Below are 26,204 nucleotides of genomic sequence, written 5' to 3'. Positions count from 1 at the left end.
GAGATGACTCTCTTGCAGTGACAACAGGACATTAGCGGAGAGATAACCAATCTCTGGGACGCTCGCTAGCTAGTCGAGGGCGACGCAAAGAGATGTTAGCTCAGTGTCAGATGCCGGTGTCAGCTAATGCCACGGGCCTCTGACCTCAATCATGCATCAGAACTAATGAATTAGAGAGGGTAAGCAATTTTCATGCCCACCCAGGAGTCCTCTTGGGGAAACAATCTTTGGCTATGCCTATTTAAAGATTTGTCATATGGCAGAAAATAAGATGCAGCAAGACAAAAGAAAGGAAAGGTGGGGTTAGCAGAAAGAGAGAACAGTCTAGCTATTATGTAATATTTTAGCGCATAAATAACAAACTGCATATATTTGACGTTGCTATATTTATATATATTATGGTAATTTGTTTAACAACTTGCAGAACTTTTAAACTTGCCCAAGACAGGCAATCCATCACAATGAGCATTCTGTCACATTATTTTTTGTCAAAGTCACTTTGTCATTTTCTGGTAATACAGTTGTGAGCAGAGCCTGTTTGGAAAATTCTCCGTGCTGGTGCATTAACAGACAATCTGAGACATGACTGATGAACAGCAAACCTTTTAATGCAGTGCAGTTTTCCTTTTCATGGTAGTTTGTGTTTGCTTGTGCGTCTTGCTGATCAGATTTTCTGATACCAGAGCCTATCAATTAAATGCTTCTTTTGCAGCTAACTATCAGTTATTGTTGTAGCAGTTATTGATGTTGGGGCGTCCTTGAAAGAAACACCAAGGATAGTTTTAAAGTGGTTTGTGCCAACAGCTGCAGTACAGCAACAAACTGTTCAATTTGATGGATTATTATTATTTCATGGATGGTTTCATAGTGTACCGAAATGAATACAAACCAGTAACGGGTTATTGGAAAGACTATGTAGATACAATCATGGACTAAAATATAAAAGAAACCCAACATCTCAGCAGATCCATTTGAAATCAATTTAACAGTTGTCCACAGCTGCACACCGGGATGATTAAATGAGGACTTTGCTGTAAGCATCATTAGCTCTGACCTTCCCAACCCCACACCAAACCTCAAAGTTGTTTTATCCACTGAAGCAGAGTTGTCATGTGAATCCCAGGTAGTCATAATTGCTTGAGCCAGCGGCAGGCTGATTCGGGCCCTCCTGGTTGAAAGACTCATGCAAGACTTATGATAAATGACATCCCAGAATCAGTTGAAGTATACTCGGATTGATTTCATGGCCCAAAGCAAGTCTGAGTGTTGCTAAGTAGAGCTGATTCTGAACCCAAATTGACCTATAAGTTGGCACGTTGTGCTGGAACACAACGTGCCAATGCTCATTGCAATCAGCCCAGGCCCCGCTACCTCCCGGTCATTCTACCTGGAATGGGTCTTGAAGCAACAGTCATTGATTTTTAAATGGCTAGGGAATAAGACACAGACCAGGGATACAGAGTTTGAAAAAATCTCCTTGCTCCCTTCCTTTAGCTCTCAAAACAAAACATATGGTCACTTTACTACAGAGGCCAAGAAGGCCAAGTGAAACAGAGAAGGTGCGTGAGTTGTGCCACACCGACAAATCAAGATGTATCTAATTTAATAAGCTATAATTTTATTACTGTTTGTTAAGTGTACAGTTAATTTTAGTCTGATGTGATTCAAATAGGAGCTGGCAAAAGCAAGCTCATTTACATATGTGGTATTGGAACTTGCATTAAGGTTGGCATTAGTCATTTAGCTTTTTAAAAGGATGGTCCAGGAACAGAAGAGGTGAGGGATGTGGTGTAGCTGGGGAACACAGACAATTCTGAAGATAAAACCTGGCATTAGCCAAGTATTTTCCTCACTTTTTCACTGTTTTGCTCACTATGCTGTGCTTATTTCATATGTTTTTATTTTGATTGTGTTTCTTGAAGACTATAACAAAACTAGATAATTACACATGTTCCTAGTTCCATAGTAACTGACCTAATTCTATGATGACCAGACAAAAACCTTCATTTATGTAGATGACAAATAAGCTGGTCGCATGCCGGACATGGGGGGAAAACAATCATCATACTCGAGTTAGTAGTACAGTTGTAGCAATCACTGGATTAGAAAGATTTTGAAACAGATGTTTGGTTGGCTGTATGAACTCGGTTCTTATTTTTATATCTTCCATTCCAAAAAGACTGAGCCAGCACAGTTAAAATAAGTGGACTGAAGCCATCAAACATGTTGTGAAAAGTAACACAAAAGTAATTTCTGAATTAACCCGCTTCTTGTACCTTCTATGAGAGGAAGAGGCTGTTGAAATAACCCATAACTGACGTTTCATAAGAGCAGCTTTTCAGTGAAATGGCGATGTAAGCTAGTTTCCGTGTCCTGATTTGCTGGGACACGACTCTGTTTGTTTTTATCAGGTGGTCTCGCGGGCATAGCTTTTACTGTGACACTGTCTCCATGCAGATTTAAAATTTGCTTGCTATGCACGGTGAACCTAAGCCTGCAGGATTTTCTGTGTAGTAAGTCATACCTTTAAATCCCAGCACCTCCCTGTGAGTGTCTGGCATCGTGCAGCGACTCTCCTCGCCCCAGCATTCGACTCTGCAAGGTGACTTAATTGGGCTACGTGAGAGATCACAATTCCTATGGTTGCTTTGCTTTTTATTCCTCTGCTTTTCCTTCTACCTATGCATAATTACCCATGTAATCTGCTCACACGAGGAGGTCAGCCAAGAACTTAAAAAATGGTCACTGACTCCAAAATTGAATATTCCTTCCCATTACCTCTCTTTTTGGGTAATATGCAGTTTACTCAGATGGTCCTTGAGTTGTCTAGCTGTGTATCTGTGCTACACTAATGAGTTCAAACTTGTAAAAAATTTAAAATAAAAGAGCTCTGGAACTCTGGTTATTTATCACAAGTGAAAGTGAGACGCAGGTCATGCTTCTGTAGTGAATTTTCTCATATCTTAAAGGATGCTCAGTCTGGGTTCACCCAGGATGCTAAGGAGAATCCATTTAGCTGTTTTTCTTCTTGACCTTGTAAGACGAGACGACAGGTTTTGGTATTTCAGTTGCAGTAACTGCACACTTAAAGGTGCCAAATGAAGATTCACTCTACATCTTGAGGGAACAAACTCATTCAAGTTCCAAAACTAAAACCACCATGTGACAGCTTACCTGTCAAGAACCTTTTTTTTTTAATTTGAGGTTTGTGTATTTTTTTTACATGTTCTAAAAATAAAAATAAAGCCTTCAAACACAAATCTCAAAAAGATTTATAAATGTTACTAAGGAGCTTCTTAAAGGAAGCGATGCTTGAATTCAGTTTAGGGTCTTAAAGGAGAAGTTGTCTCACCTCTTTGAGTGGGTCGTTGAGTTCACTTAGGATGTTGTCCTCATCAAAGATTTTGCCTTGATAGCGATGTTCATAGTAGTCATGGATTTTCTGCCGCATGTCTGCTGGAAGCTTGTGGAAGGACATGTATTGTTCCACTTGCTTGTACTGGGAAGACAAACAAAGCAGACGGATATCTGTTCAAATGAGAGCTGCTATATGTTAAACACCAAACATTCTAATGGCAGTGTTAGAAATAGAAACAAGCAGAGGTTTTCAGAGTACACCTTAAATAAACCGCAATGTGTGTGTTTGTGTTTCTCTATTGAGGACAATCCGTGCTCTCACATAGTCACGCTCCCATGTCCTGGTTCTGTGTGTGGGGAGGGAAAGACAGAAAGAGGGGAGGCAGGTGGTGAAGGAAAGTAGGAACAAGTACAGGCCCGGGGCTATGTCAGACCAAGGTAGCAGTTCCGATTATCTCACCCATGCAGGAGCCCATCCCTAATAGGCAACCAGGCTATGATATAATGTGAACTAGCAAGGAATACCTGATATCCTGGAGAGATTTAAGAGATGCATAGACACAGATGGCACAGATTACATGACTGATCACGTGATAATTATTTGCCTGACTTCTCTTGAAAATTCTGTTGTGATTTCTTTAATTCGGAGCACACGAGTAGTACTGAGTACACTTATGTTTATTAGTGTTTGCCAAGGTGATGCCAAAGGGATTGTCCAACCTCCGTCTCCTTTTTCTTTAATTATCTTGTTTCTATTTAACAAAACATGTATGTAAAATATTTTAAAACTGTCTGCACATATGAATTGTGCTGTAAACTTTCCATGCAGTTTATTGATTTGAAATGTTTCACATTCTTGACACATTTATTTGTAAAAACTAAGGAAAACAACTGGTTAAATTTCAAAATAATTTAGCAGTAATCACTGACTGGCATAAACCTTTAGATATAATATTATATAACTTATTGTCATATATTTTTGATGCTTAATTCATACTGCAAGGAAAGAAAGTCGACTTGCTGTTTTGTGTGAAAATGTCAAAATTAAAGCGGTATTTACAGTTTACAGCCCTGATTAAATTTTTATGCAAAGTTAGCAGTTGCAATACTTTTCAGATACATCTACCACTATTGAACACAGAAATACAGCACAAATCTAAGTTAGGGTATATTTACTGTCATTTAAACACTGGTTAAATAATCAACAACGAGTTACTTGTTGTTCTTTATAAACCTTTGCTGTTATTAATGGTACAGTACACAGGAGAGAGGAAGAGAAGGATGGAAGGAGGAAGGGAGGGAAAATAGATATTAGAAAGGATGGAATATTTTGTGGCCTCGTCTTTTTGATCAATCTCTATTTCCTCGCACAGGTTTTTTACCCAGACACGTGAAAACAATCTTTCAAGCCAGTCTAAGGCCCTCGCACCTGAAAAAAAGTCTCTCTCAACTCCTCAGGTAATCACAGTGGAACAATAGTTGGGAGCCAACAGCAGCTGTGAGGTTGGTGGTTGGAGGTTGGCGGGCTCTATGGCCAGTGTGGTGCAAGCATGGTCCACCCAATGAAATGTGGCAGTGAGAGAGAAGTAACAATATCCCCGTCATTGATTTCTTGACTTAATTCCCACTCCCACACAAATTCATTTTGTAGATTTGATTGGTTAATTATCCAGTTATAAGGGAGCAATTTAAATCAGTGCTAGCTAGTAAAGTTTTTTCAGAAATGCAATAAATAGTGTTCCAGTTTTATAAACCTTTTGGGGGGGTAAAAATCAAGAAATAGCTTGACATTTACTTATTTGTTTTCTTGCTGAGAATTTGATGAGAAGATTTATACCACTCTCATGCCCCTGTGTTAAATATGAAGCTGGAGGTAGAAGGTGATTATCGATAGAGCTAAGCTAGCTGTTTCCAGTCTTCATGCTAAGCTGCACTAACCTCAGTCTCCTGGCTGTAGCTTCATATTTAACGTGTGGATGTGAAAATTGTATCAATCTTTTCATCTAACTCTCAGAAAGACAGCGAATAATGCAGATGCCAGAAACATATAATTTCATACTTGGGTGTAGGGCTTTATATTATTATTATATTATATAGCACATCTGACCGGTTTTAAACAGTATGTAAGTACATGCACTAATTCATTCCATTGTCAACCTTGTGTGACAGATCTGCTCGCCAATCACAAGCTCCATGCACCTCCTGTTACGGTCCTACTCACCAATCAGAGCGGGCACAGGGCGTGTACATTTTACAACAACAAACGAAACTAGAGGAAAACATGGGATACTGGCGCCACAGATACAGGCAGCGGCTGTGCCGCGGTTTTGGCCAACGTCAACTCACACTGATGTGTTTCAGCGTTTGTCCTACACGTTGTTAGCGTGTTGTTAATTTGTCATTTTTTGTGCTTCAACTACGGATAACCGCTCTCTGTGAGCCCGTTCCGTTCTGCTCTCTGCAGGCTGACTTTTCATATCCACATAGAGCGTTTCAGCGTTCTGGCAACCTATTCTAAGCATAAGTAAACTGTGTGTAGAAAAATATGTTCTAACAAGTCAATTAAGAATAAAGTTTTTGTAATTAAGTATAACCTGTTGCCAAGAATGATTCCTTGCATCACCTTTTCTCTTCCTTCCTCATCTTCTGTACTTTTCATATCCACCCTCTGTCCTTAACTAATCTCACACCCACATCCATCTCCCGATCCATGTTTCCAACCCCCAAGCTGTGGTAGTGATAGATGTAATGACTAGAGGCTGAGCACCCAGAACTCGTCCCTGCTGCTGCCCAGCCTGCTCCACTGATATGCACAGCCATGCAGCAAATCAGCTGAATCTGGCTACACACTGGGGCTCTGTTACCATGAGCATGGCATTCACAGCCTCAAAGCTGTCACTTCAATGCCTGGAGGGGTGTTGAAAGGCTAAAATGGGATGTAGATAAAACAGATTTGCTGTGAAGCAGATGTACATCACATACTGAGAAAGACGCATGTAACTCATTCAAACTTCGAACGGCTGACTTGTTTGCTCTGGGTGACCTGCTATTATACATTTTTGGTGGAATGTGCTGTGACATCTATATCTATCTGGCTGTTTCTGTTCAATCATAAAGAAGCGTTTTGGATTACGATTCAATCAAGATTATGAAGAAATCATCACTGTGAATTAATTTACCATGCCGTGGTGTTATTTGGCAAAGTGATTTATTTATTTATTTATTGTCAGAGTAAAAGATCTTTCACTGTGGCAGCTCTGCCTCGCCAATTTGCATCTTCTTGTCCTGATTCTGGAGTGCACTGATGTTTTCTGATCTGCTATTGATAATGCACCGACTGATGATTAATGTGACGATGAAATTTTCTTTCTCTTCCTGTCCATCTTTCCCAGGATGATGAAATGATTAGGACTTCATGATCCCATTCAGGTTAACTTCTTTAGCCTTGATGTTGGCTAGATGCTTCTTCTCCTTGCATTTCACCATTTCCACCACTGTTTTAATGTGTAAGCTGTGGGTGGCATTGTACCATAATGATGCTGTAGCAACTGTATTTTTCAAAGGCACAAAAGTGAAGGAAAAACAGATTGTGTTCTAATGATGAGTTTTAAGGGCCAACACTGCAGCTAAATCGCATTGGCCATGGAGGCATTGCATTGACCATGGAAACATCTGCCAAGGTCAGGCCATCACTTTAGAATGAGCTTATATGACCTAAATGCTTTTACGTGCGAGCTGTAAATTAATGAACTGGTATTTTAGCATGTCCTGTTATAGTCACAGTCAAGGTGACTCTGCTGATGCTTCGATAAGAATTATGGCAACAACCTCCTGCAGGATAATTGATCTGCACTTTGTGTATCAGTCCATTCCTGCACAAAGATGCAAGTTTCCAGTCAGTCAAATGTGAGGAATGTTTTTAGCAATTTATCAGTATTTTCTGACATTTGACAGGATATTAGGAACTGAGAAAATAATCAACAGAAAATAAAAATATAAATTATATAAAATAATAATAGAAAATAAGCCATAAAATATTCACATTTAAGAAGCTGGAATCAAATCATCTTTCTTATAAAAAATGACCCAAAGTGATTATTGGATTCATCGTTGCAGCTCTATTTATCAATAATGAAAATAATCATGAGTTGCCGGCTTTGCAGATTATTATCTCAATCGTTTGGTCTCTTAAATTTCAGAAAATGGTAAAAGCACATCACAGTTTTCCAAGTTTATGCTGTCAAACTTCTTGGTATGTAAGATATTTGCTTTACTTTCACATGAGAAAAAACTAGATAGAAAAAACTGCAAATTCTCAAAAGTGAGGAGAATGTTTGGCATTGTTGCTTGAAAAAAACTTTTAATTAAATACTTGTAGAATATTTTTCTAGAAATATACATTTCATATGGCCAGATCATTGCCAGTTTCTGTTCACTGCTATTTCACTTGACTCAGTGTCCCTAAATGACACAAATGACAACCAATTTATATACATTTCTATGTGGTAGATGAATCATGATGTTACTGCATAAGTTAAAGGTCAGCTCTTCATTTGATACATAACTATGTCCTTAAGCGGATCAAGACTTAACATAGAGGGCCATAATCCCCCGCACTACAATTTTATATGTACATGGAATTCTGTAGCATAAGGGCAGGAAAAGTTTTGGAGTTAAACTCAAGTTGTTGCGTGCGAGCGCACAGTGCGCATCAGTCATGGCCGTGTGTTCTGGGAATTGCTCAGGCCCCTCAGCGGGATCACAGATGGTGGCTCGGCTGAAACACTGGATAATCACCCTCCATGCAAAAAAAAGGTGATGTAATAGGGACTGAAATGAAAGGGAAGAATAAAACGTGTTCACTGGCAGCATATAGACAGTGAGGTGGCTGGTCATGTCATAGACCTCCTCACCCCGTTGGCCTTGTATGATCTGCTTGGGGGAGAAAATCCTCTTTCCTAGTCATCGCTCCGGATATTGTGATCTGTGAGAGCTCAACCCATTGGTCCACAGTGCCACTGAGAGAAGACCTAATTTATTTAAGTCTAGCTCCAATGAGTAGGATTTTATGTAGTCGGAAAGAGCAAAACCCTCAGATTAATTCTTTAAGACCATCCCAGCGGTAATTAGCATTACTTACCTTGAAACAACAAAACATTAAAGATTTGTTCTTCATACCATGCAGTTCCTTGTTGTTAAATAGTTGCTTAATTGAAATAACATCCAATATTATTTAAATCATGTAAACCCAAGTTTTTTTTTATAATGCTAAGGTATTTATTATTAGAATGTGTGTCACTGTTTCATTGTTACTGTACCTTTTCTTGGTATTGCCTGCGTGAAGAGTCCAGTGATTGGATTAGAGCTGTAGCGTGGCCCACAAACATGGCGTAGCACGTGGCGCCTACAATCATACTCAGCATGGTGATCCACAAGTCAGACATGCTGACGGGTGCCCGGGCACCATACCCGATGCACAGCATGTGGCTCATGGCTTTGAAGAGGGCATAAGAGTACTGCTTACCCCAGGAAACATTCTGTAAGGAAGGAGACAAAGAGGGGGTGGGGGAGGTGGGGGGGTGGGGGAGGAATGGAGAGACAGAGAGGGGTGGGGGGGAGTTACTGCAAGGCAAGGCAGGGAGGGAAGGCTCTCCAGCAGGCAGAATGGAAAGACAGGCTTTCCTTTGATGGATCACTGAACCTCTACCAAACATTCTGCCAACGTACTCTTCATGCCTCAGAGCCTAATGCCCTCACTGACTGGCTGAACTCTCTACCTGTCTCATTTTCACCCTCCTCTTTCACTTACACTTTCAACACCGTCTCTGCTCTCCCTTTGCCTGGACCTACCGGTTTTTATTCATTTTCACCATTTGCCAAAGGGTGGAAAACAGTTAAAGTTTGCAAGTGCTCAAAAAAAATAAAATAAAACTGCATTATTTACAGACGTCTGAGGTATTGTTTCCTTTAAAGCCCAGAGCAACCATCCACCCCTCCACCAAGAAAAAGAGGAGGAATTGGTCTGGATTGTTGTGTCCTTCCTCTTAGGTTTTATTTTTATAATGGGACTGAGTGTGTCGGAGCTGGGAGGGACGGAAATCTTCTGCAGTCTCCACACACTCATGCAGAGGACTCAGTGCTGACAGTCATGTAACATATCAGCTTGAGTGTATAACAGTCTTCCTAGTTGAAAATTTCATGAGTCAGTCATGAGCGACTCTTTTAAACAGCTCTTTGTTACAAAGGGAAGGGGATGGGAAGTAATTTGCGCTGGGTGAGAGTCATTCCTTTTATCGTTCGCAGTATGTGTTCTCCTCACATAGTGACATCGTCTTGTGTGCCTTTAACTACACAGTAAGATTGCGAGTTGGGTTCATGAGGCCCATATTATCCAATGTGTCCAGCTGGGTTTATGAGAAGCCATTTCATTGTCCTCTCGTCATTACTCAGACTAAGTTGTTTGAAAAGAACCCGATTGGTCGCTTCCGACTGGTAAACGCTGCTAGGTAGAAGTGTAATTCTTCCACTCAAGATCAGCTTCTATGACTCTATTCGACGATGTGCATTATAAGACTGAGGTATTATGAGGCATCTGACATTGTCATGAACTTTCTTGCTTGTTATAACATCAAAATTAATGTTTTACGTTTCAGTATGCTTTAAGCAAAGTGCTTGTTGGATCGTCAAACAGCATCTGAAACCCCCTCACACCGGCTTTTGGGCAATGTTTTTCCCAATTATTGAAAATGACTATTTGTTTTTTTCTTTGCTGTGCAATGACAAATCTTATTAACCCTCACTTCCCACATATGCTCTTACTACTATGTGTTGGATGGACCAGCAGTGCTACTCTATGACATGTCATTGGAAAAGGAAGACAGGTCCAGATTTCACAGATGAATGTTTTATTTTTTGTTATTCAGCCCCAGGAGAAGTCATGTTTTGGAGTCAGAGCAAGATCTAGACTCCTTATTAATACAGTACACGTCAAATGTGTGCTTTTTGCCCGGAGACATGCAAAATCTCTAGTGAGCAGCTGAACAGGCCCATCGTGGCTACATCTGTGAAACCCAGTAAGTTCCTATCTGGAGGCAAATGTCTCCAGTACAGGCCTTGTAGCCACAGCTAAGTTGCTGACTCCTCCAATTGTGAATAAGAAATGCTGAGGAAGCGCTCCATAAAGAATACCTATCTCACCCAAAACAGAATAGATAATGAAAGCAATATGAATCCAGAAAATATAGTTAATTTTCCACTGGCTGACATAGTTCCACATTCCAACACATACAGATATCTTCTGTTAATAAATTCGTAAATTTACTGTTAATCATCTGCTCTGGATGACTCACCACTTCTCATATCCATGCTGATTAGTTGTTTATTCCAGAGACTGATTAGAACATTTGTGATAATTACACTTTCCAGCTTAAATAACAAAATAGAGTCCAGTTTGTTGGTCTTGGCAGTTTCGATTTCTTTCTCTAAAGGGTTTAGCCAACAAAATACTACCTTCAAGTGCCAGACAAATAATCACCATTTCCCCCCACAATATACACTGTAATGGAAACATTTGTAGCTACTGTGTGAGCAGTAATATATGTAGTATTTTTCTGTGGCACATGACACATATACTGAATAATCTATTTACACACAAACTGAACAAACCCACCCAACCATGTAACAGGAACAAACGTCATTTGTGAGGTCAGGGGCCTTTCACATGTGTACACTTGGCACGGGTGGTTGAGATGGTCAGCGACTTATTGAGCAACACTGCAGAAAACAGATGAGCTGGGGTGACTCACTGCACCTTTTGCTATTCATCTTTGTCCTGTGTGTGTTTGGTTCACAGATACAAACAGGGAATGTCTGCACTGAGTGTGTCACATAATCCTATTGTAGTACAGGTTATATAGGGCTTGGGACTTGACGTCACATCTTGTTGCACTGTATGTCACATTTCTCTTTGTTAAGAACATATGACGCAGGCGCTATTTTGGGGCACATTTCAGTACCGATTTTTGATTGAAGATGAACAATGAAATCTTGAAGAAGCAGGTCAAATGGCTAGACAGATGTTGAGGATTTTATCATCCACCACAGAATAAACAAGAAGTCACTAACAATTAAGAGTTTGCGCTGGACAATGCATAACAGGACATTTGAGACTTTAAACAAAGGAATGTGCTTGGTGTTAGTATTTACTAGAGTCCTGAATGTTTGAGTTGTAGTGCTCGTATGAAATTTGATGACTAGTGCCTGTTTGCATATATTAATAAATCTAGTCTACATCATAAATTAAAAACTGATTTGATCGAGTGTAAGTAGCTAACAGCCTACTTACAGCTAAGCAATTTACCAACATTGCCATTATGATATGTTATTTTTTTATGACAAAATTATCTTTGTTTGTTAATGAATAGAATCAGAAAAAATGTGTGCGTAGCCCACATTTATTAAGACATTATATTAGTGATATATTAGTCAATAATATTAAAATATAATCATGACATTTATAAGTGCGCCTATATTTTCTTATATTTTAACAGCTGCATAGTCAGCCACTTACGAATTCAATTCAAATGAGCTTTATTGGCATGACTGTATAACAACAATATTGCCAAAGCATCATACAAACTACATAAGAACAATCAACCCCATACATTTCATTAAACAAGTAATTAAAGCGTAAAGTAATTAAAGTGTATGTGTGTTTGTGTGTGTGTGTGTGTGTGTTAGAAAAATAAAAATATATTAAAAATTTAAATAAAATAAATAGATAATACCGTAATACGTAATTACCATAATATTGAAAAAACTGCTGTTAAGGGATGTCTGACAGTGTTTTTATATCAGATTGACGACACCTTTATGAATCTGTCAACAGCTCTGAACTGTAGCTTCTTCAGATGAAGCAGAAATGTATGTAATGTAAGTAATGTTAGCAGCAATTATCTAAATTATAGTCAAAATGCTCTTGCAATTTGACAATTGCGCTCTCAACCAGACCAGTGATAGTCAGCTCATTCATAAACCAATCACTGTCTCTATTGGACTCAACTGTCAGAGAGAGAGAGAGAGAGAGAGAGGTCAACAATAAGCCTCAGTTTAGCTTCGGCTCACAATCGCCGTGCACAAAAACACACGATTCGACTATCAGTTGACTATAGCTGGACTTGACGATTCTGATTCGACTATGTAAATCCTTAGTTGGGGACAGCTCTATAATGAAGTACAGCATCATAACAAAAAATCTAAGAGCAAAGCAGCCGTTTGGGGAACAAAAGCCATCTGTTTAAAATCACACAGTTACAGGTTTTAGAATTAGAAACTGTAGTTCTTCCATAAGCAGATAGTAAGTGGCTGATTTTTATAAAGATTTGCAGTAGGTATTTTTTAGATGGATTTTTGAAATGTGGTTGTATGAGGTACTTATCCATAGTCAGTCTAGTTCCTACAGTAGAGGCTGTCAGCCCGCCCCCAGTTTGGAGAAGCAGACAGGATTACCAGGATGGAAGCTAGGAAACCTCCTGCTGTGGATGGGGTCAGCAACAAAACGTGCATCAGTGTGAGTGTATGTAATATTTAGAATATTTCCATCACTTTACCTTGCCGCCACTGGCACTATATTATTCTCAACACCAGAACTTCCATATTCATGTGCACGCTGTATTATGCTGCAGATCATCTGTTTGTGTCAGCGTTAACACATTTTCTCTAGAAAATTCAGTTTGTTCCTTCCCCTACAATCTCCTTGATTTTAATAAATGTGGCTAACACAGCAGATGTGTTCTGTTCCTCCAGAGGTCTAAATTTAATTAAACTCTGAATGGAGCAAAACAAGTGACATCAGATACTGCATATTCATCTTTCATCAGCTATGCCTTTATTTACAAGTAGAGCAGTAAAGTGAATTCAGAGACTTCATTATCACATGCATTAATACTAATCTCACCCCACGCCATCGTCAAAGTATTTAAATCGACAACTTAAAAGTTTCTATAATTAGACTAAGCCCAAGTGTCTGACTGTACTTGTATATTTAACAACTTGCCAGCATTTAAATTTATTAGTCACAACACTGTGCCTCAAAGTCCGCTCACACAAGATGTTACTGGTTATGTGACCGGGAAGGCAATTGATGATTCATTGTTCCAGTGTCGAGTGTAACCCAGAGACGTCGGTGGTTGTTGATACAAACGAATAACTTTGAGACTAACAGGACGTAACACACGACTGCAAAGGACAGGATTTGACCCCTCAGCAGCGTGAGTGCTCATAGGGCAAATAAAGTGATTTCTCATCTGTACTTCCACAGTTGCACACTGATTCAAAAGATGTCCTCGTTTTAGAGCTATACTTGTACATAAAAGCCAAGAAAAATGCTTTTCCTTTCATATCACTGTGAAAGTCACACTTGAGGGACTTTTTAGAATGTGTGCATGTGTAGACTTTCCATTTTCAATATGTTTAAGTTTCATCCTGTCTTGATTTTTCAAGCATTTTGTGTTTACATTTATGTTTTTTTTTAAACATTTGAGAACAACATGATGGTTTTAATTACTCAATCATATAACTCTCTAAAACCCGGCAAGCTGTCCCATGCATGGGAAAAAAATGTGATGCCCAATATTCGTTTTTCAATTACATAATCAAACTACAAGCTGTTCACCCTGGGAGTGCACAGAAGGCACGGCAGTCTTTGAACACATAAGTGAGGAAGTGAAGGGGTCTGCGGGCCCGCATGAGTGCCAAACTGTAAGTTGGCAAGAAAAGCACTCACTGTGGTGTATCTCGTAAGTTTTCATGCTTCTCGTCTGCTCAGTAGTCCTAATGGAAATATCCTTCTTAGACTTGGACTGCCCAAGCTTTCTACAGTTTTCTTCTTATTGGCTTTTATTGTTTTATTTTTATTGTTTTTTTGTAGAGGTCTCATTTGCTTTCCTCAGGGTTGTAAGTGGAGTTGTTCGTGGGGTTGCAACTAATTATTTTCATTATCAATTATTCTGCCAATTATGTTCTTAATCAGTCGTTTGGTTTATCAAATGTCAGAAGAACAGACCAAAACTCAAAATATTCAGTTGACTATCACATGAAACAAAGAAAAGCAACGCATTCTCACATTTGAGTAGCTTGAACTAGAGAATGTTCAGCCATTGAAATTAATCGGCCAAAAATAGCAAAAATAGTTCGGCCTAATAAGTCAAAAGACTGATTACATTTTTATAACAATTACATTGACATGTCGATAGTGTGGAAGCATTTTAAAGTGTCTGAGAAAGATGCACATCCACTCCATCTGTGGCTGACTTCTTAGAAAAGGCAAAAAACGGTCTGACCCGCTTTGAGTGTTTCTGTCACTCGTTTCTGAGAAGGCGATTAAGCTAGCCGCACCTAAATTTGGAGTGCACACGTATTCAAGCATTTGTGATAATTCACTGAAATGGACCAGTGCGAGCTGACAGGCAGATTAGCGACTTTATCCTGTCATTTTCTCTCTTTCTCTCTCTCAAAGACAAGTGTTGCAGTATGAGAGTCCTACCTGAAGAGAGGCTGTGAAGTCTTCATGTAACATGATACAAGAACCACATACAACATTATTTATCAAATTGGCTCGGACTTGATGAATTTAGCGCAAGGATACACATGTGACAACGTCCCCTTTTCAAAATAACTATACAGTATGGAAATAAGATTAATTGGATTATATTCACAGAGAGTATAAAACATATTACATGTGTCCATTAAAAGTAAATGGACACCTGTAATTTACTTTACTGGGACCCTCTTGGGTCTCGGACCCACCCACCATAGTCTCTCCAAATCCTGGGGGAAACACTGAGTAAAAAGCACATTTTGACTATTTAATTTATGCAATGGTAAAAAAAACAACAAAAAAAGCGTCAATGTACTTGTTTGGTGTATATATTCGGCTTCGGCTTTGGGCCAAGAATTAGTAGGGCATGCAGAGCTGTTACACCTCTCCAACATATTATTCTGTGCTTTGTGATGCGTTAACTTCCCTGTATTTTCTTTATTGCATAATATACAGTCCCTCTAGGATTTTGCAATGACGCGATCACAACTATTAACACAAATTCAACAAATCCCCGGGTTGCAATTTTGACCAATTCTAGCCGTTTCCTGCAAAACGTTTTCGTCAGCTTATCACTTCCTGGTTTACAAGATGCAGCAGACATGTACTAAAGACAGTGAAAAACAATAGCCATATCGTCTTTACCAAAGCTGGGGTAAACTGCCAAATGTGCAATACTGTGGTCAAACACAAAAGGAAATTGTTAATGATTAAAATGTAATTCTAAAGTTAAAAAAATCACATCTACCATTGCAGTTTTCAGTTATTCCTACAATGTCATTGCAAAAAAAGCCCAAAACATCGCAACGTTCATTTAATTTTTTTTTTAATTTTTTTTTAGAAAAGCAGCTTTTAGACCGCTGCTTTTAGACCACAGCGATCACTAAAAAGGCCTGCGAAATCCTGGAGGGACTGATTATAAAATAAAATTTTCTCAGTCTGACCTTGTTCTTTCTACTTTAACTGAAGGGTAATAAATACATGTCTACGACCAGAATGACATTCTGAGGAGTAAGGGTACTTTCCTTTTTCTTTTGGTGTCCAATCATGTGCAATCAAGTATGCAGCAGCCACTTTCACTGATGAGCACACCTTCAATCAGAAAGGTTAAGCTAAGCAGTAGAGAAATCTATTTTATGTTTGGAATTGAGAATCTTCCTGCGCACTCTACATGACAATAGTCCCACTCCACCTCAACAAAAGTGATCTTGTGTCCATCAAAATTGTTTCAGCAGCAAACTGCGACAGCCCTTTAAAACTATACTGGTGTTGAGTCCTTTGCAGTCGTGCTTGAGATCTTGATAATTCTGGTGGAAATACTCCTCAATACCTTCTGAATACACAAAGACACTCCTGGACGAGTGTGATTAAACTCTCCTATTATGAGCAAGGACTTTCCAAGAGGGGTAAACAACACACCCAATAATTTCAATCAACCAGAGCTACTCGGTACACCAAACAATTCATTAAGAGAGCCACAGAAACGAGCTCTTCACATCAGGGCAGAAGCACGCTTGCATCTTACTCAGATGAAACCAACGTGTCCTCTTGTTGAGGTGACGTGCCATGAGAGAGGTGAGAAGAAAGAAAGTTTTATTAATTCATAAACTATGGACTGAGCCCGGCTGTTGGAAGTGACTCATTCTGGGAAAGAAAGAGATGAGAATGTAGTGGGTGGTCCAGGGATAAAACAGGACAGGAAGGATGACTGATGCTGAAGGGTGGTTATGCATGGTTAGCGAGGCCTTTCTGTTATTTTTTTTTTGTTGTTGTTTTTTTGTCTGTCGACCTACAATATCTGTCTGTCCGTCTGCCCCTAAACCTCTCTGAGACACCAATCCTCAGCAGACTACTGCTCAGCTGTCTGTCTCTTAATATGAGCCTGGACAGAAATGGTAAGCATACAAACACTCGACAAAAGGGATGTTCCTCCATACTCCTGAACACATATCTTTACACTGTACATGCAGACAAAAGCAACAGCCCATCGGCCTCTCACCCGAGCAACAGCAGCATTATCTTGTCTAGTGATTAGGTAAATGCAGCCTCTAAAGAGTAAGAAGCTACTCTCAGGCCATTAGTCCAGAAGATAACAGTCCTACACCTTGTACTGCACCACTCAGCAGTATCTACAGTCCTCGTAGTCCCCCCCTTCTCACAGCTGGGGACAGAAAGTACCAAGGCAACAACAGAAAAATATGACGCAATCTGAATTTGAAGCAGTCATTCTTGAGCAAATGCAGCTAAAAAGACACGACCTCTGAAGGTTGAACATTCACCTGACAGTCCCTCTGCCGGCGGCCCAGATAATCACATTACATATTTATACCTGCAGTAAACCGAAAGGGAGGCATCTTATCAAGATTTTTAGCTTATGAACACTAATGCATTGTGATGGATGGTGTGAGAAGAGGAATCCCACAAGTGGGCAGGGCTTTTCACTTTGAATTTGCCAGTCCGCAGTCAGCACACAGGCCTCTTCTTCTGCAAGGATCCACAGGGAATAGATTCAACAAATTGCTCATTCTACCACATCATAGTCAGTAACACTATGTTAGCTGCTCATGAGCTGACATCCTACAGTACAGTACAAATTACATATACAAAGATTTTGCATCCAATATGTCTCATTTAGGGCTGCAACTAAAAACTGTCTTTTTGTATATTTTCTGCACACGTAGGTCCAACGCAAGTGAGAATTCAACACAGATCTGGAACAATATAATATAATTGAAGATTAGATTGATCATTGATTTATCCTCTGTGTTTGTGATTTTTTTTTTGCATCAGTGCAGAGAAATCACATATGTGTTATCTTTAATGTCATTATAAGCAAGTATTAAGTATTTGCCCTTGCAAAGCCTTCAAGTTTTGATGTTTCTGCCCTCATGAATAAAGGTCCGTATTCTACATTCTATATGTTTTTTTGCATTTTGCATGGATTACCTGACGTGTGTGGATTGGATTGCATTTGTGTATTGGAGACTCTTTTAAGTGCGGGACATTTATGCACAGGAAGCTCCTCAAAAGCAAACTTGATTGCTTTGATTAATGAGTCAGAAGTTGGAAATATATGTCTACTGATATTTTTCCAAGTTGGATTGTATTTATTTGTAAAATTATTTTACATTTGTTCAAATTGGTTGGTATTTGCTGGTGGATTAGAGAATGCATTTGAAAACATTATAGATTACTCACATATCATCACTGTAAATGTCACTTTAATTTCTGGATCACAAAACACACCGGTATTGAGACAATTCTTTTGAGGTGACCATTGTGTTGTGAGTACAGTGATCCTTTCAAAAGTACTGATTTTTTTACATATATTTTAATTGTTTATAAAATGTCCAGAGTCCAAGGTAACTTGTAAAAATGGTAATCATAATCCAACTGTCCAAGAAGCTGTGAAACTGCCGAGATTTGAAGGCATTATAGTGCCTTTTAGACGCCTGTACAGACGAACTTTGAAAGCTTCTATATATATATGTGTGGTAGTCTGCGTACAAGCAGCTGCAGTCATAAGATGTGACTAGAAACCATACATTTGTGAGGAGCTGGGTGACATCTTTGTAATGTATTTTCTACAAACTGAATAGAAATTATTCCACAGTTTAATTTTACCAAGGAGAGAGAAATTTTGATTAATCAGTTGTCATAGTAGTTTTAACTCACCTATAAGCTTCCAGCTCATAGATATCCTACAGTGTATTAGCTCTGTGTTTCAGAGGCCCTTTTAAAATCTCCAGTTATGGATATAGATTTCCACAGCGCAAATGATCCTGCCACACAGGGGGCAGAAAATTTACCTCTTACATGATTCCCATTCTGTATTGATTTGGAATATGTCAGATTCATTCTGAGCAAGGGGAGAAACAGGTGTTTATAATTAGTGGTACAAGTAATACGACGGAAAGTTAAAAAAATAAATAAATATATATATATATATATATATACATATCGTGTTGCAGTAAATAAGGGGTTTGTTTGGCCAGTTTTGTGTACATAACCATTAGCAAGGATGAGTTGTGACAGTTATGTGGGAAATTATATCACTGCAAATTCATTTTGGTGCAAACAGAGATGGATAATGTCTGTTTGGATGAATAACACATGTTAGTTGGTATTGGGCTCACTCGGGCAACTCATTGCCTCGAAGTGCAAATAGGAGTGGGATACAGAGTTGTGATGTTGAGGAAAGCTGACATTTTCACCTCCAGTCTGATGCCTCTGAGCAGTCAGTGTGCATGTGGAGTATAGAAATGTTTTAGGAGAGTGGGATATGAGAAGGCAGAAGAGTTCTTCTGGCGAGCATTTACAATCAGCATTACCCAGGAGGCCTTAACACACTTCTACACTATTGCATCGCTCAGGGAAAGAGAGGGGAGTGGTAAAAACTGAAATGAAAAGCACAGACAGAGATGAGACAAACTAAGCAATTTTCTGTATGGAAATTCCCCCATTTAGTTTATGGAGAGGCCTGACATGAGTAAAAAACAAAACTTGGACTGCACCAAATAGTTCAAAGCTCTTAGCTTCGTAACATTGACATTCAAATTCTAAATCAACATTTTTGAATGCTGTGTAGATTTTTTTCCATGTCCATTCTGCAGTGTGCAGGATGTGAGGTTGAGACTCAAAAACGTAGCGACCAGGTTACATCACAGTGTCCGTCTCTCTCCTCTGCTCTCTGTCAAGTCTGTTTTACCGAGGGCGGGGCTGAGCTACACACACACACACAAGCACAGCAGACAGGATAAAGCGTGACTTCAGCTGCATTCACACAAAATCCGACCGTGACTACGTTTACATGCTGTCAATATTCGGGTTATGTTCGGGTTAAGGTCACTATTCGGGTTTCTGAAACATTCGGGATAACCCGTTTACATGCGTGAGCAGAGAGAGTTACTCCTGTATACATGGAATTTGTAATCAATTGGCACTACCCCGATGTAAATGGCGACGCACGGTTAACGTCTGGACGTACGGACAACCTTAAGACGCAATATGCGTCATTTCCGATTTTTTCGGTCACCTTCTTGTAAATGTCAGTATCTCTATACTTTCTACCGTCAACAAAAGACATTATATATATATATATATATATATATATATATATATTATGTTTTTGACAACATGAATTAAAAAATTGGTTTCCTCCTCGCTCCAGAAGTACGGTGCTGTGCTGCGTCTCGCCATGTTTACCTCGTTTACTTCCGTATACTGCACGCGGGTTTGGCGCATACAAGAAGTTCCTCTACTCAAAAGACCAAGATTCCTTGCGATTAGAACATGCGCAGAACACAAATCACTATGGGGATATGCCGATACGCGTTTACATGACCAAAAATTCGTGTTAGAAAAGGGGTACCCCAGCTATAATATCCCGGTTTTTAAAATCAGGGATATGAGCATATTCGGGTTTTTGCCGGTGTTTACATGGCCGTTTGCGACCGGGTTATTGCTAATATCCCGGTTTTGAACGGGTTATTGGCTGCATGTAAACGCAGTCAATGTGGCTCTTTCCCGCAGGGTTGTGCGGAGGTGTGGCCATGTTTATTTGTGCTTTAAATTAATGTAACGGCCATGAAACAATCAGAAAGTTAGGCTACTTTTTATTTCTCTGATTCACTGCTAAAGCTGCTGCCTCATTTACACTCTGGCTTGCTCAACATCTCTCTCTCAGGGGTTGTGTTGACTGAACTTTTTTAAACAGATTAAGACTAAGGGTGATCTACCGTAACATTAAGTCATTTACATGCAACACTGTCAGTAAAGACAGGTACACCACCTGTAGTAGAGCCCCTGTCCAGTTGGTGTCGAGTGTAGGGATGTCACGATACTAGAAATGTAGTAGTAGATACCAATATAAATAAAATTCCATGATTCTCAATACCGAATTTGATACCACAGTAATAAAACAAACAAACAATAAAATCCCAAGTACTTCAACATACACTCCTTTAATATCAATAACTGAACCTTTCAAACAGCTGTGAAATGTATGAGAGTATATACAGGACAGATGAGGTTTGCTACATGCATTTTCAAGGCAATAGGTCACTGATACTGGTGTTAAGGGATTTACTAAGGGCTTTTCTGCAAACTAACAGCTGTGAAGGTTGAGAGAGGATGTCCAGGACAGCTGTGATGTCAATATATTCATAAATGAGCAAGCTATTGAAATTACAACCTTGCAATGTGCATAATTAGTTAATTCCCTTTCCCTCACCCCACTCTCCCTATGGAACGTTAGCTACCTTCCAAGCAGTCAATGGACCTAAAGTTGCTTCTTTTTTTCTTTTTTTTTAAGTTTAATTGATAGGGACAGGTGTTATAAACATTGAGAATTGTACAACAATTTTCCAATGCACAACATCACAGCATTTATAGCTACTGCTAATTTCCAATGCCCGTCCCTAGATGGTTACTGTGATGTAGAGAAAGTGCGCAGTTAAAACATTACGTGTGAAAGATAAATTTGTTACAAATGAACAACTTACCACTCTGAACGGTCTTGCTCCAGTCTAGGTTTCGAAGCCGGTTCGGTCGTTCTGCCTGTGTTTCGGGATCAGATTTGGGCTCAAACATGTACGGCTGAACTGAAGATGGTTATCGCTTGAAGCGGCTTTGCTTTTGATCATACTACCTTCCTTGTCAGGATAGTAGTCCTTACCTAGGAACTGTGCATGTGTGACTCCCAACAAAGATTGTATAAAAGTGAGATGCTTCAGTAGCTAAAACGGGACATTCAACACACAGGGTGAAAAGAGGTGCTGCAGCAATGTGAAGTATGACAAAAAATATAGACTGATGAAAATGAAACCATGTAATCCTATTCAGTTACAACCCCTAAACAAAATTATGAATTTGAAAATTAGCATAATATGATCTTTTATTCGTTTTTTTACAAAGTTACAGGTGTGAAATGTTTAAGCAAGCTCACAAGGGCTGAACGATTAATCATTTTTACATGCGTTTTGAAAGCACGCGATTAGCTAATTAACTTATTAATCGATTAAAATGTAGGTTAATTATACAGCGCATCTGACCTGTTTTCATCAGTCATGCAGTTACAAATTGATTCCAAGTTGCCTGTCTGTTCGGTGCAGACAGGTAGCGGCTGTGCGCGGTTTTGTCCGGCGTCAACTCACACTGACGTGTTTGGCCTATGTGTTGTTAACATGTTAACTTGTTCAGATTTTGCTTATTTGTTTAGTTGTCCTTGATTTTTGTGCTTCTACAGTGGTTAAGTAGGCTACGTAGTTAAATTGATTACTTTTTTTTGTCTGTTTTAACTGTGTTTATTGTTGATGTACAATCGGGAGTCTGCAACGGGTGTTTTATATTGAAAATCGACCATACTCTCTATGCCGTTCTGTGTCTGACTTCCTGCCTGGTTCATCTGCTCTGTGCTGCTTGACACAGCTTCTGTCAAAAAAAGACTGGCGGTGAATACTGAACTTTAGCAAAACTTAGATTTAATTAGATTTTTTCCCCTAATTGTTCAGCCCTAGTGGTCACTATAGGTGGTCACAGTAGTTTCTATGACTGAAAAAAGTTATCGACGATTGAAAGGGACAGACATTCAGTACGTCTGCCTAAATTAGCTTTCCAACATATCCAAAAACTAGGCGAAATTGAGGCTTTGACACAGAGCTATTAAACGTAACAGACGGAAAGAATCATTGAACTAACTGCACCCCGGTGTCCATACACTACTCTTACTGTTCTTTTCGCCGATTCGATTCGGAGCTGTCGCTGCAGCTGCACTTGTTGCATTTTTCCGCGTATTGGATTCCCGGTACATACAGTACCGTAGAAAATGAGTATGGTAATTTTTTCACAATTTTGGCATCATTTGGCTCGTGACATCCCTAGTCGAGTATGCATATAAATTAGCTGTTGTCTAGTAGTCCTGTCTTTGATCTCACTGTCTAGCTGGCTTTAATCATTGCATTATTAGTCAATATCGCTACATAGCCTTGCTTTCGCAAAATGTCACGTCAGCTGAGTGTCCACATTTTCTTTAGAAAGCCCAATAATTGGGACGTGGATAATAAATGAGATGAATAAAGACGGACTGATGTGGTGGAGGGTGAAGGACAAGCAAGTATTACTGATAATGTTAATCAGCCAGTGGCAGCTACTGTTACAGGGATGCAAGTGGCAGCAAGGAGGTAAGAACCACTCATCTTCTTCATGTGGTGACATGAAAAGTGTCTTTTGTTCATGTTTTGTTCATTCTCTCCGTGCCCTTCTAAATACATAATCTGTAAGTTCTGTATATTCAATGTGTTTGTGATGGAGTTGTTTTTGAAAGTGAAATGCTATAAAATAGGCTATATGTCTAATTATCATTAAAAAATGAAAATGACAGGTACTAATTCTCTGCCTGTCAAAATGACACATGAGAAAGTCTAACACAACTTCTGCTCTCCCTCTCTCTCTCTTCCTCTCTTTCTCTCTCCTCCTCTCTCTCATGGGGCCACCTTTCAATGTGTGTTTACAAACAGCACCAGGCATATCCTATTAATTCTACCTATACTTAACAAACTTATTTAATCCGATGAATCACTTTATTCAAATTCAAGAGATTATATATTTTTAGGGTGATGTCATAAAATATGACAACAGAAATTCAAAGCTTCACATGAAAATCTCAATACAAGCTTTGAATAGGAAAAAAAATGGCATGAATTCGGTGTAGCCTGTAAACCTGTTTTTAATGTTCATACTTCATACTGTAACACTAAAATCATAAAATGCAGCACATAACTGTCACAATACCAATGGTTTACATGTACTGAAGAAATTTTTGGTTAAAAAAATGGCTCTCTGCCTCTTTAAGCTATGTTTGTTGGTTTGAAAAGCAAAAACATAACTGCAACAGTTTCCCTGATGAAATGCGCCTGCAATCCTTATTTATAGATAAAATACAAATATAAAAATGTCACACAATATGAACATCTTTTTTATTTTATGTATTTGTGAGTTAGTGACTCCTGCTTTTTATCTTTACTATACTGTTATATATATTATATATATTAGGGCTGCATGATTTGGAGAAAAAGATTTGCGATTCGATTATAATAGAACAAATGGTACTGTGATGGTAAGTGTCTACTTGCTTGATTGTCAAATGCACAAAATACTGACATTTTGAAATATTTTTATATTATTTATATTTATAACAATAACTTTAGTAAAACAGATATAAAACAGAACAAGGGGTGTGTGTTGCTCTCAGGAGGAGACAACTAAAAGGAGCAAATATTGGCACACTGGCATTGTGGATCTAAATCTACATCTGTCCACTGCAGAGGCTGTATCCACAACCTGGAGGAGGAACTAGTGTAAATGAGTGTATTAGTATTATAACATTAAATAAGGAGTTTAGTGTTCAGTTAATAGTATACTGTTGGTGTAATGTTATATATCAATATATTAATTACTATATTCATTATAATTTATATATATATATACACAGGTAGCACGCCAGATCCTCCACCAAATTTTACAGTGGATGCCAGACACTGTGGCTTATAGGCCTCTCCAGGTCTCCGTCTGACCATTACGACCAGGTGTTGGGCAAAGCTGAAAATTGGACTCATCAGAGAAGATGGCCTTATTCCAGTCCTCTACGGTCTGATCCTTAGGGTCTTTTTCAAACTTGGCTTGTCTTTGCTTCTTATTGATGAAGGGCTTTTTTCTGGCTTTGCACATTTTCACCCCTGCCCATAGGAGCCTATTTCGAACAGTCCTTGCCATGCACTTCACCCCAGCTGCTGTTTACCATTGTTTTTATAAATCACTTGATGTCATCCTACGGTTTTTGAGTGACATTCGAATGAGTTGGCAGTCATCCCAGTCTGTAGCTTTGTTGTCCCCAATGTCTGTTGCTTGACCTTGTTCTTATGAACTGCTGTCTTTGAAATTTTAAGGATGGAAGCAACCTGACGCTCACTGTATCCTACTACCAGTAAAGCCAGAATTGAACCCTTCTTTTCCTCAATCAAAACTTTTCTTTTTAACTCTTTTGGCATGGTCAATTGTTCCTTTTTTTGTTCAGATTACCTTTGAGGTACTACTAGTACTGTTTTTGCCGTCCAGCTGGTCCTATTGCAAGAGGATAGTGATTACCACAACAGTGTTTTTTATACTTTTCCTCGTTAATAAAATTTGTCTCAGGTGTCACTTAATCAGCTCCTCATTAAGTAGAATGACGTGTGCATGTGTTGGAATTTTTATATATAATATATATATATATTTTATTTATTTTTTCATAGAAAATACTTTATTTCTCAAAACACCTGTAATTATGAGAAATACTATATTATTCATGGTCTAACTACAGTCCAGCTCACTGTGCAGTGCGGCCGCCCTAGATTGAACAGTAGCCTACATGTCATCGTTTGTACCAGCAAGCAGTGCTGGACTGGGACAAAAAATCTGGCAGGCGGCTCACCAAAATCAGTCGGACACCCCTCACAATACACCATCCTTCAATTTAAGGGCTCAGATCAGGGGTGTAACACTTAGCCCATGAGACATAACACTGCACAGGTTTGGGGCCATGACAACAAGACTAGAATATATTTTAATAGGCCTACTATTTAGGGAACAAAATGTAATGATGAAATAGTTTATTAAGATTTTGAGCATTAAACACTTAATATCCTGCATTCTGGAGACATTTTCTGCACCAGGGAAGCACAAAATTCAGGTGGCAGGTGACAATTCAGAATATAAAAATATAATACAGTAATCAGTAGCTTATTATTGTTTTTAGACTAGGTTACGTTTTTTGGACAACACAGTTTTCATCTATATTTACATTGAATTACAGGCTTATTGTGCAAATAAACCTTTTCTCATTGCATTTTTATTTGTTAATTAACATTCTTGGTGCAAGCTATTTTTCAGAACAGCTTTCAAAAAGTGGTGGGTACATGTCCCCAGTGTAAATGACCCCACCTCCCTTCTCCCTCCCTACAGGTTGAGCTACTCCATGCTTACCGCTACCACTCCCCCTGCTCTTTCGCCCTCAGCTCTGTCACTTTGTTACTTTGCTCCGCTGTCTCATGCCTCCTCCTCTGCCTGGCAGTGGCCACAGCTCTCCTTTACTCTTTCAAGTGCCTGTGCCTGCACTACATCTGGTACTGCAGCTGACGCTGAAGCTACTGCAGCCCCCGGTAGCAAACATATCTGTCAGAAGATTTTTTTATTGGGGGGGGGGGGGGGGGGGACG

The 26,204-nt window shown here is 39.2% G+C and overlaps 1 protein-coding gene across 1 annotated transcript in view; it reads right to left on the bottom strand.

Annotated features, from left to right (window-relative positions):
• Positions 1 to 26,204, bottom strand: part of LOC123981364 (potassium/sodium hyperpolarization-activated cyclic nucleotide-gated channel 1) — a 79,744-nt gene that overhangs the window by 20,814 nt on the left and 32,726 nt on the right. The window contains exons 4-5 of the mRNA XM_046066108.1: positions 8,676 to 8,894; positions 3,353 to 3,499 (exon numbers count right to left, since the gene is read on the bottom strand). Coding sequence (XP_045922064.1) covers positions 3,353 to 3,499; positions 8,676 to 8,894 — 366 coding nt within the window. The remainder of the gene's footprint in view (positions 1 to 3,352; positions 3,500 to 8,675; positions 8,895 to 26,204) is intronic.

Source organism: Micropterus dolomieu, linkage group LG13 (assembly GCF_021292245.1).
Source record: "Micropterus dolomieu isolate WLL.071019.BEF.003 ecotype Adirondacks linkage group LG13, ASM2129224v1, whole genome shotgun sequence".
NCBI lineage: Eukaryota > Metazoa > Chordata > Actinopteri > Centrarchiformes > Centrarchidae > Micropterus > Micropterus dolomieu.
Note: the sequence above shows the minus strand (reverse complement) of the source record. Positions and strands in the feature narration are given on the sequence as shown.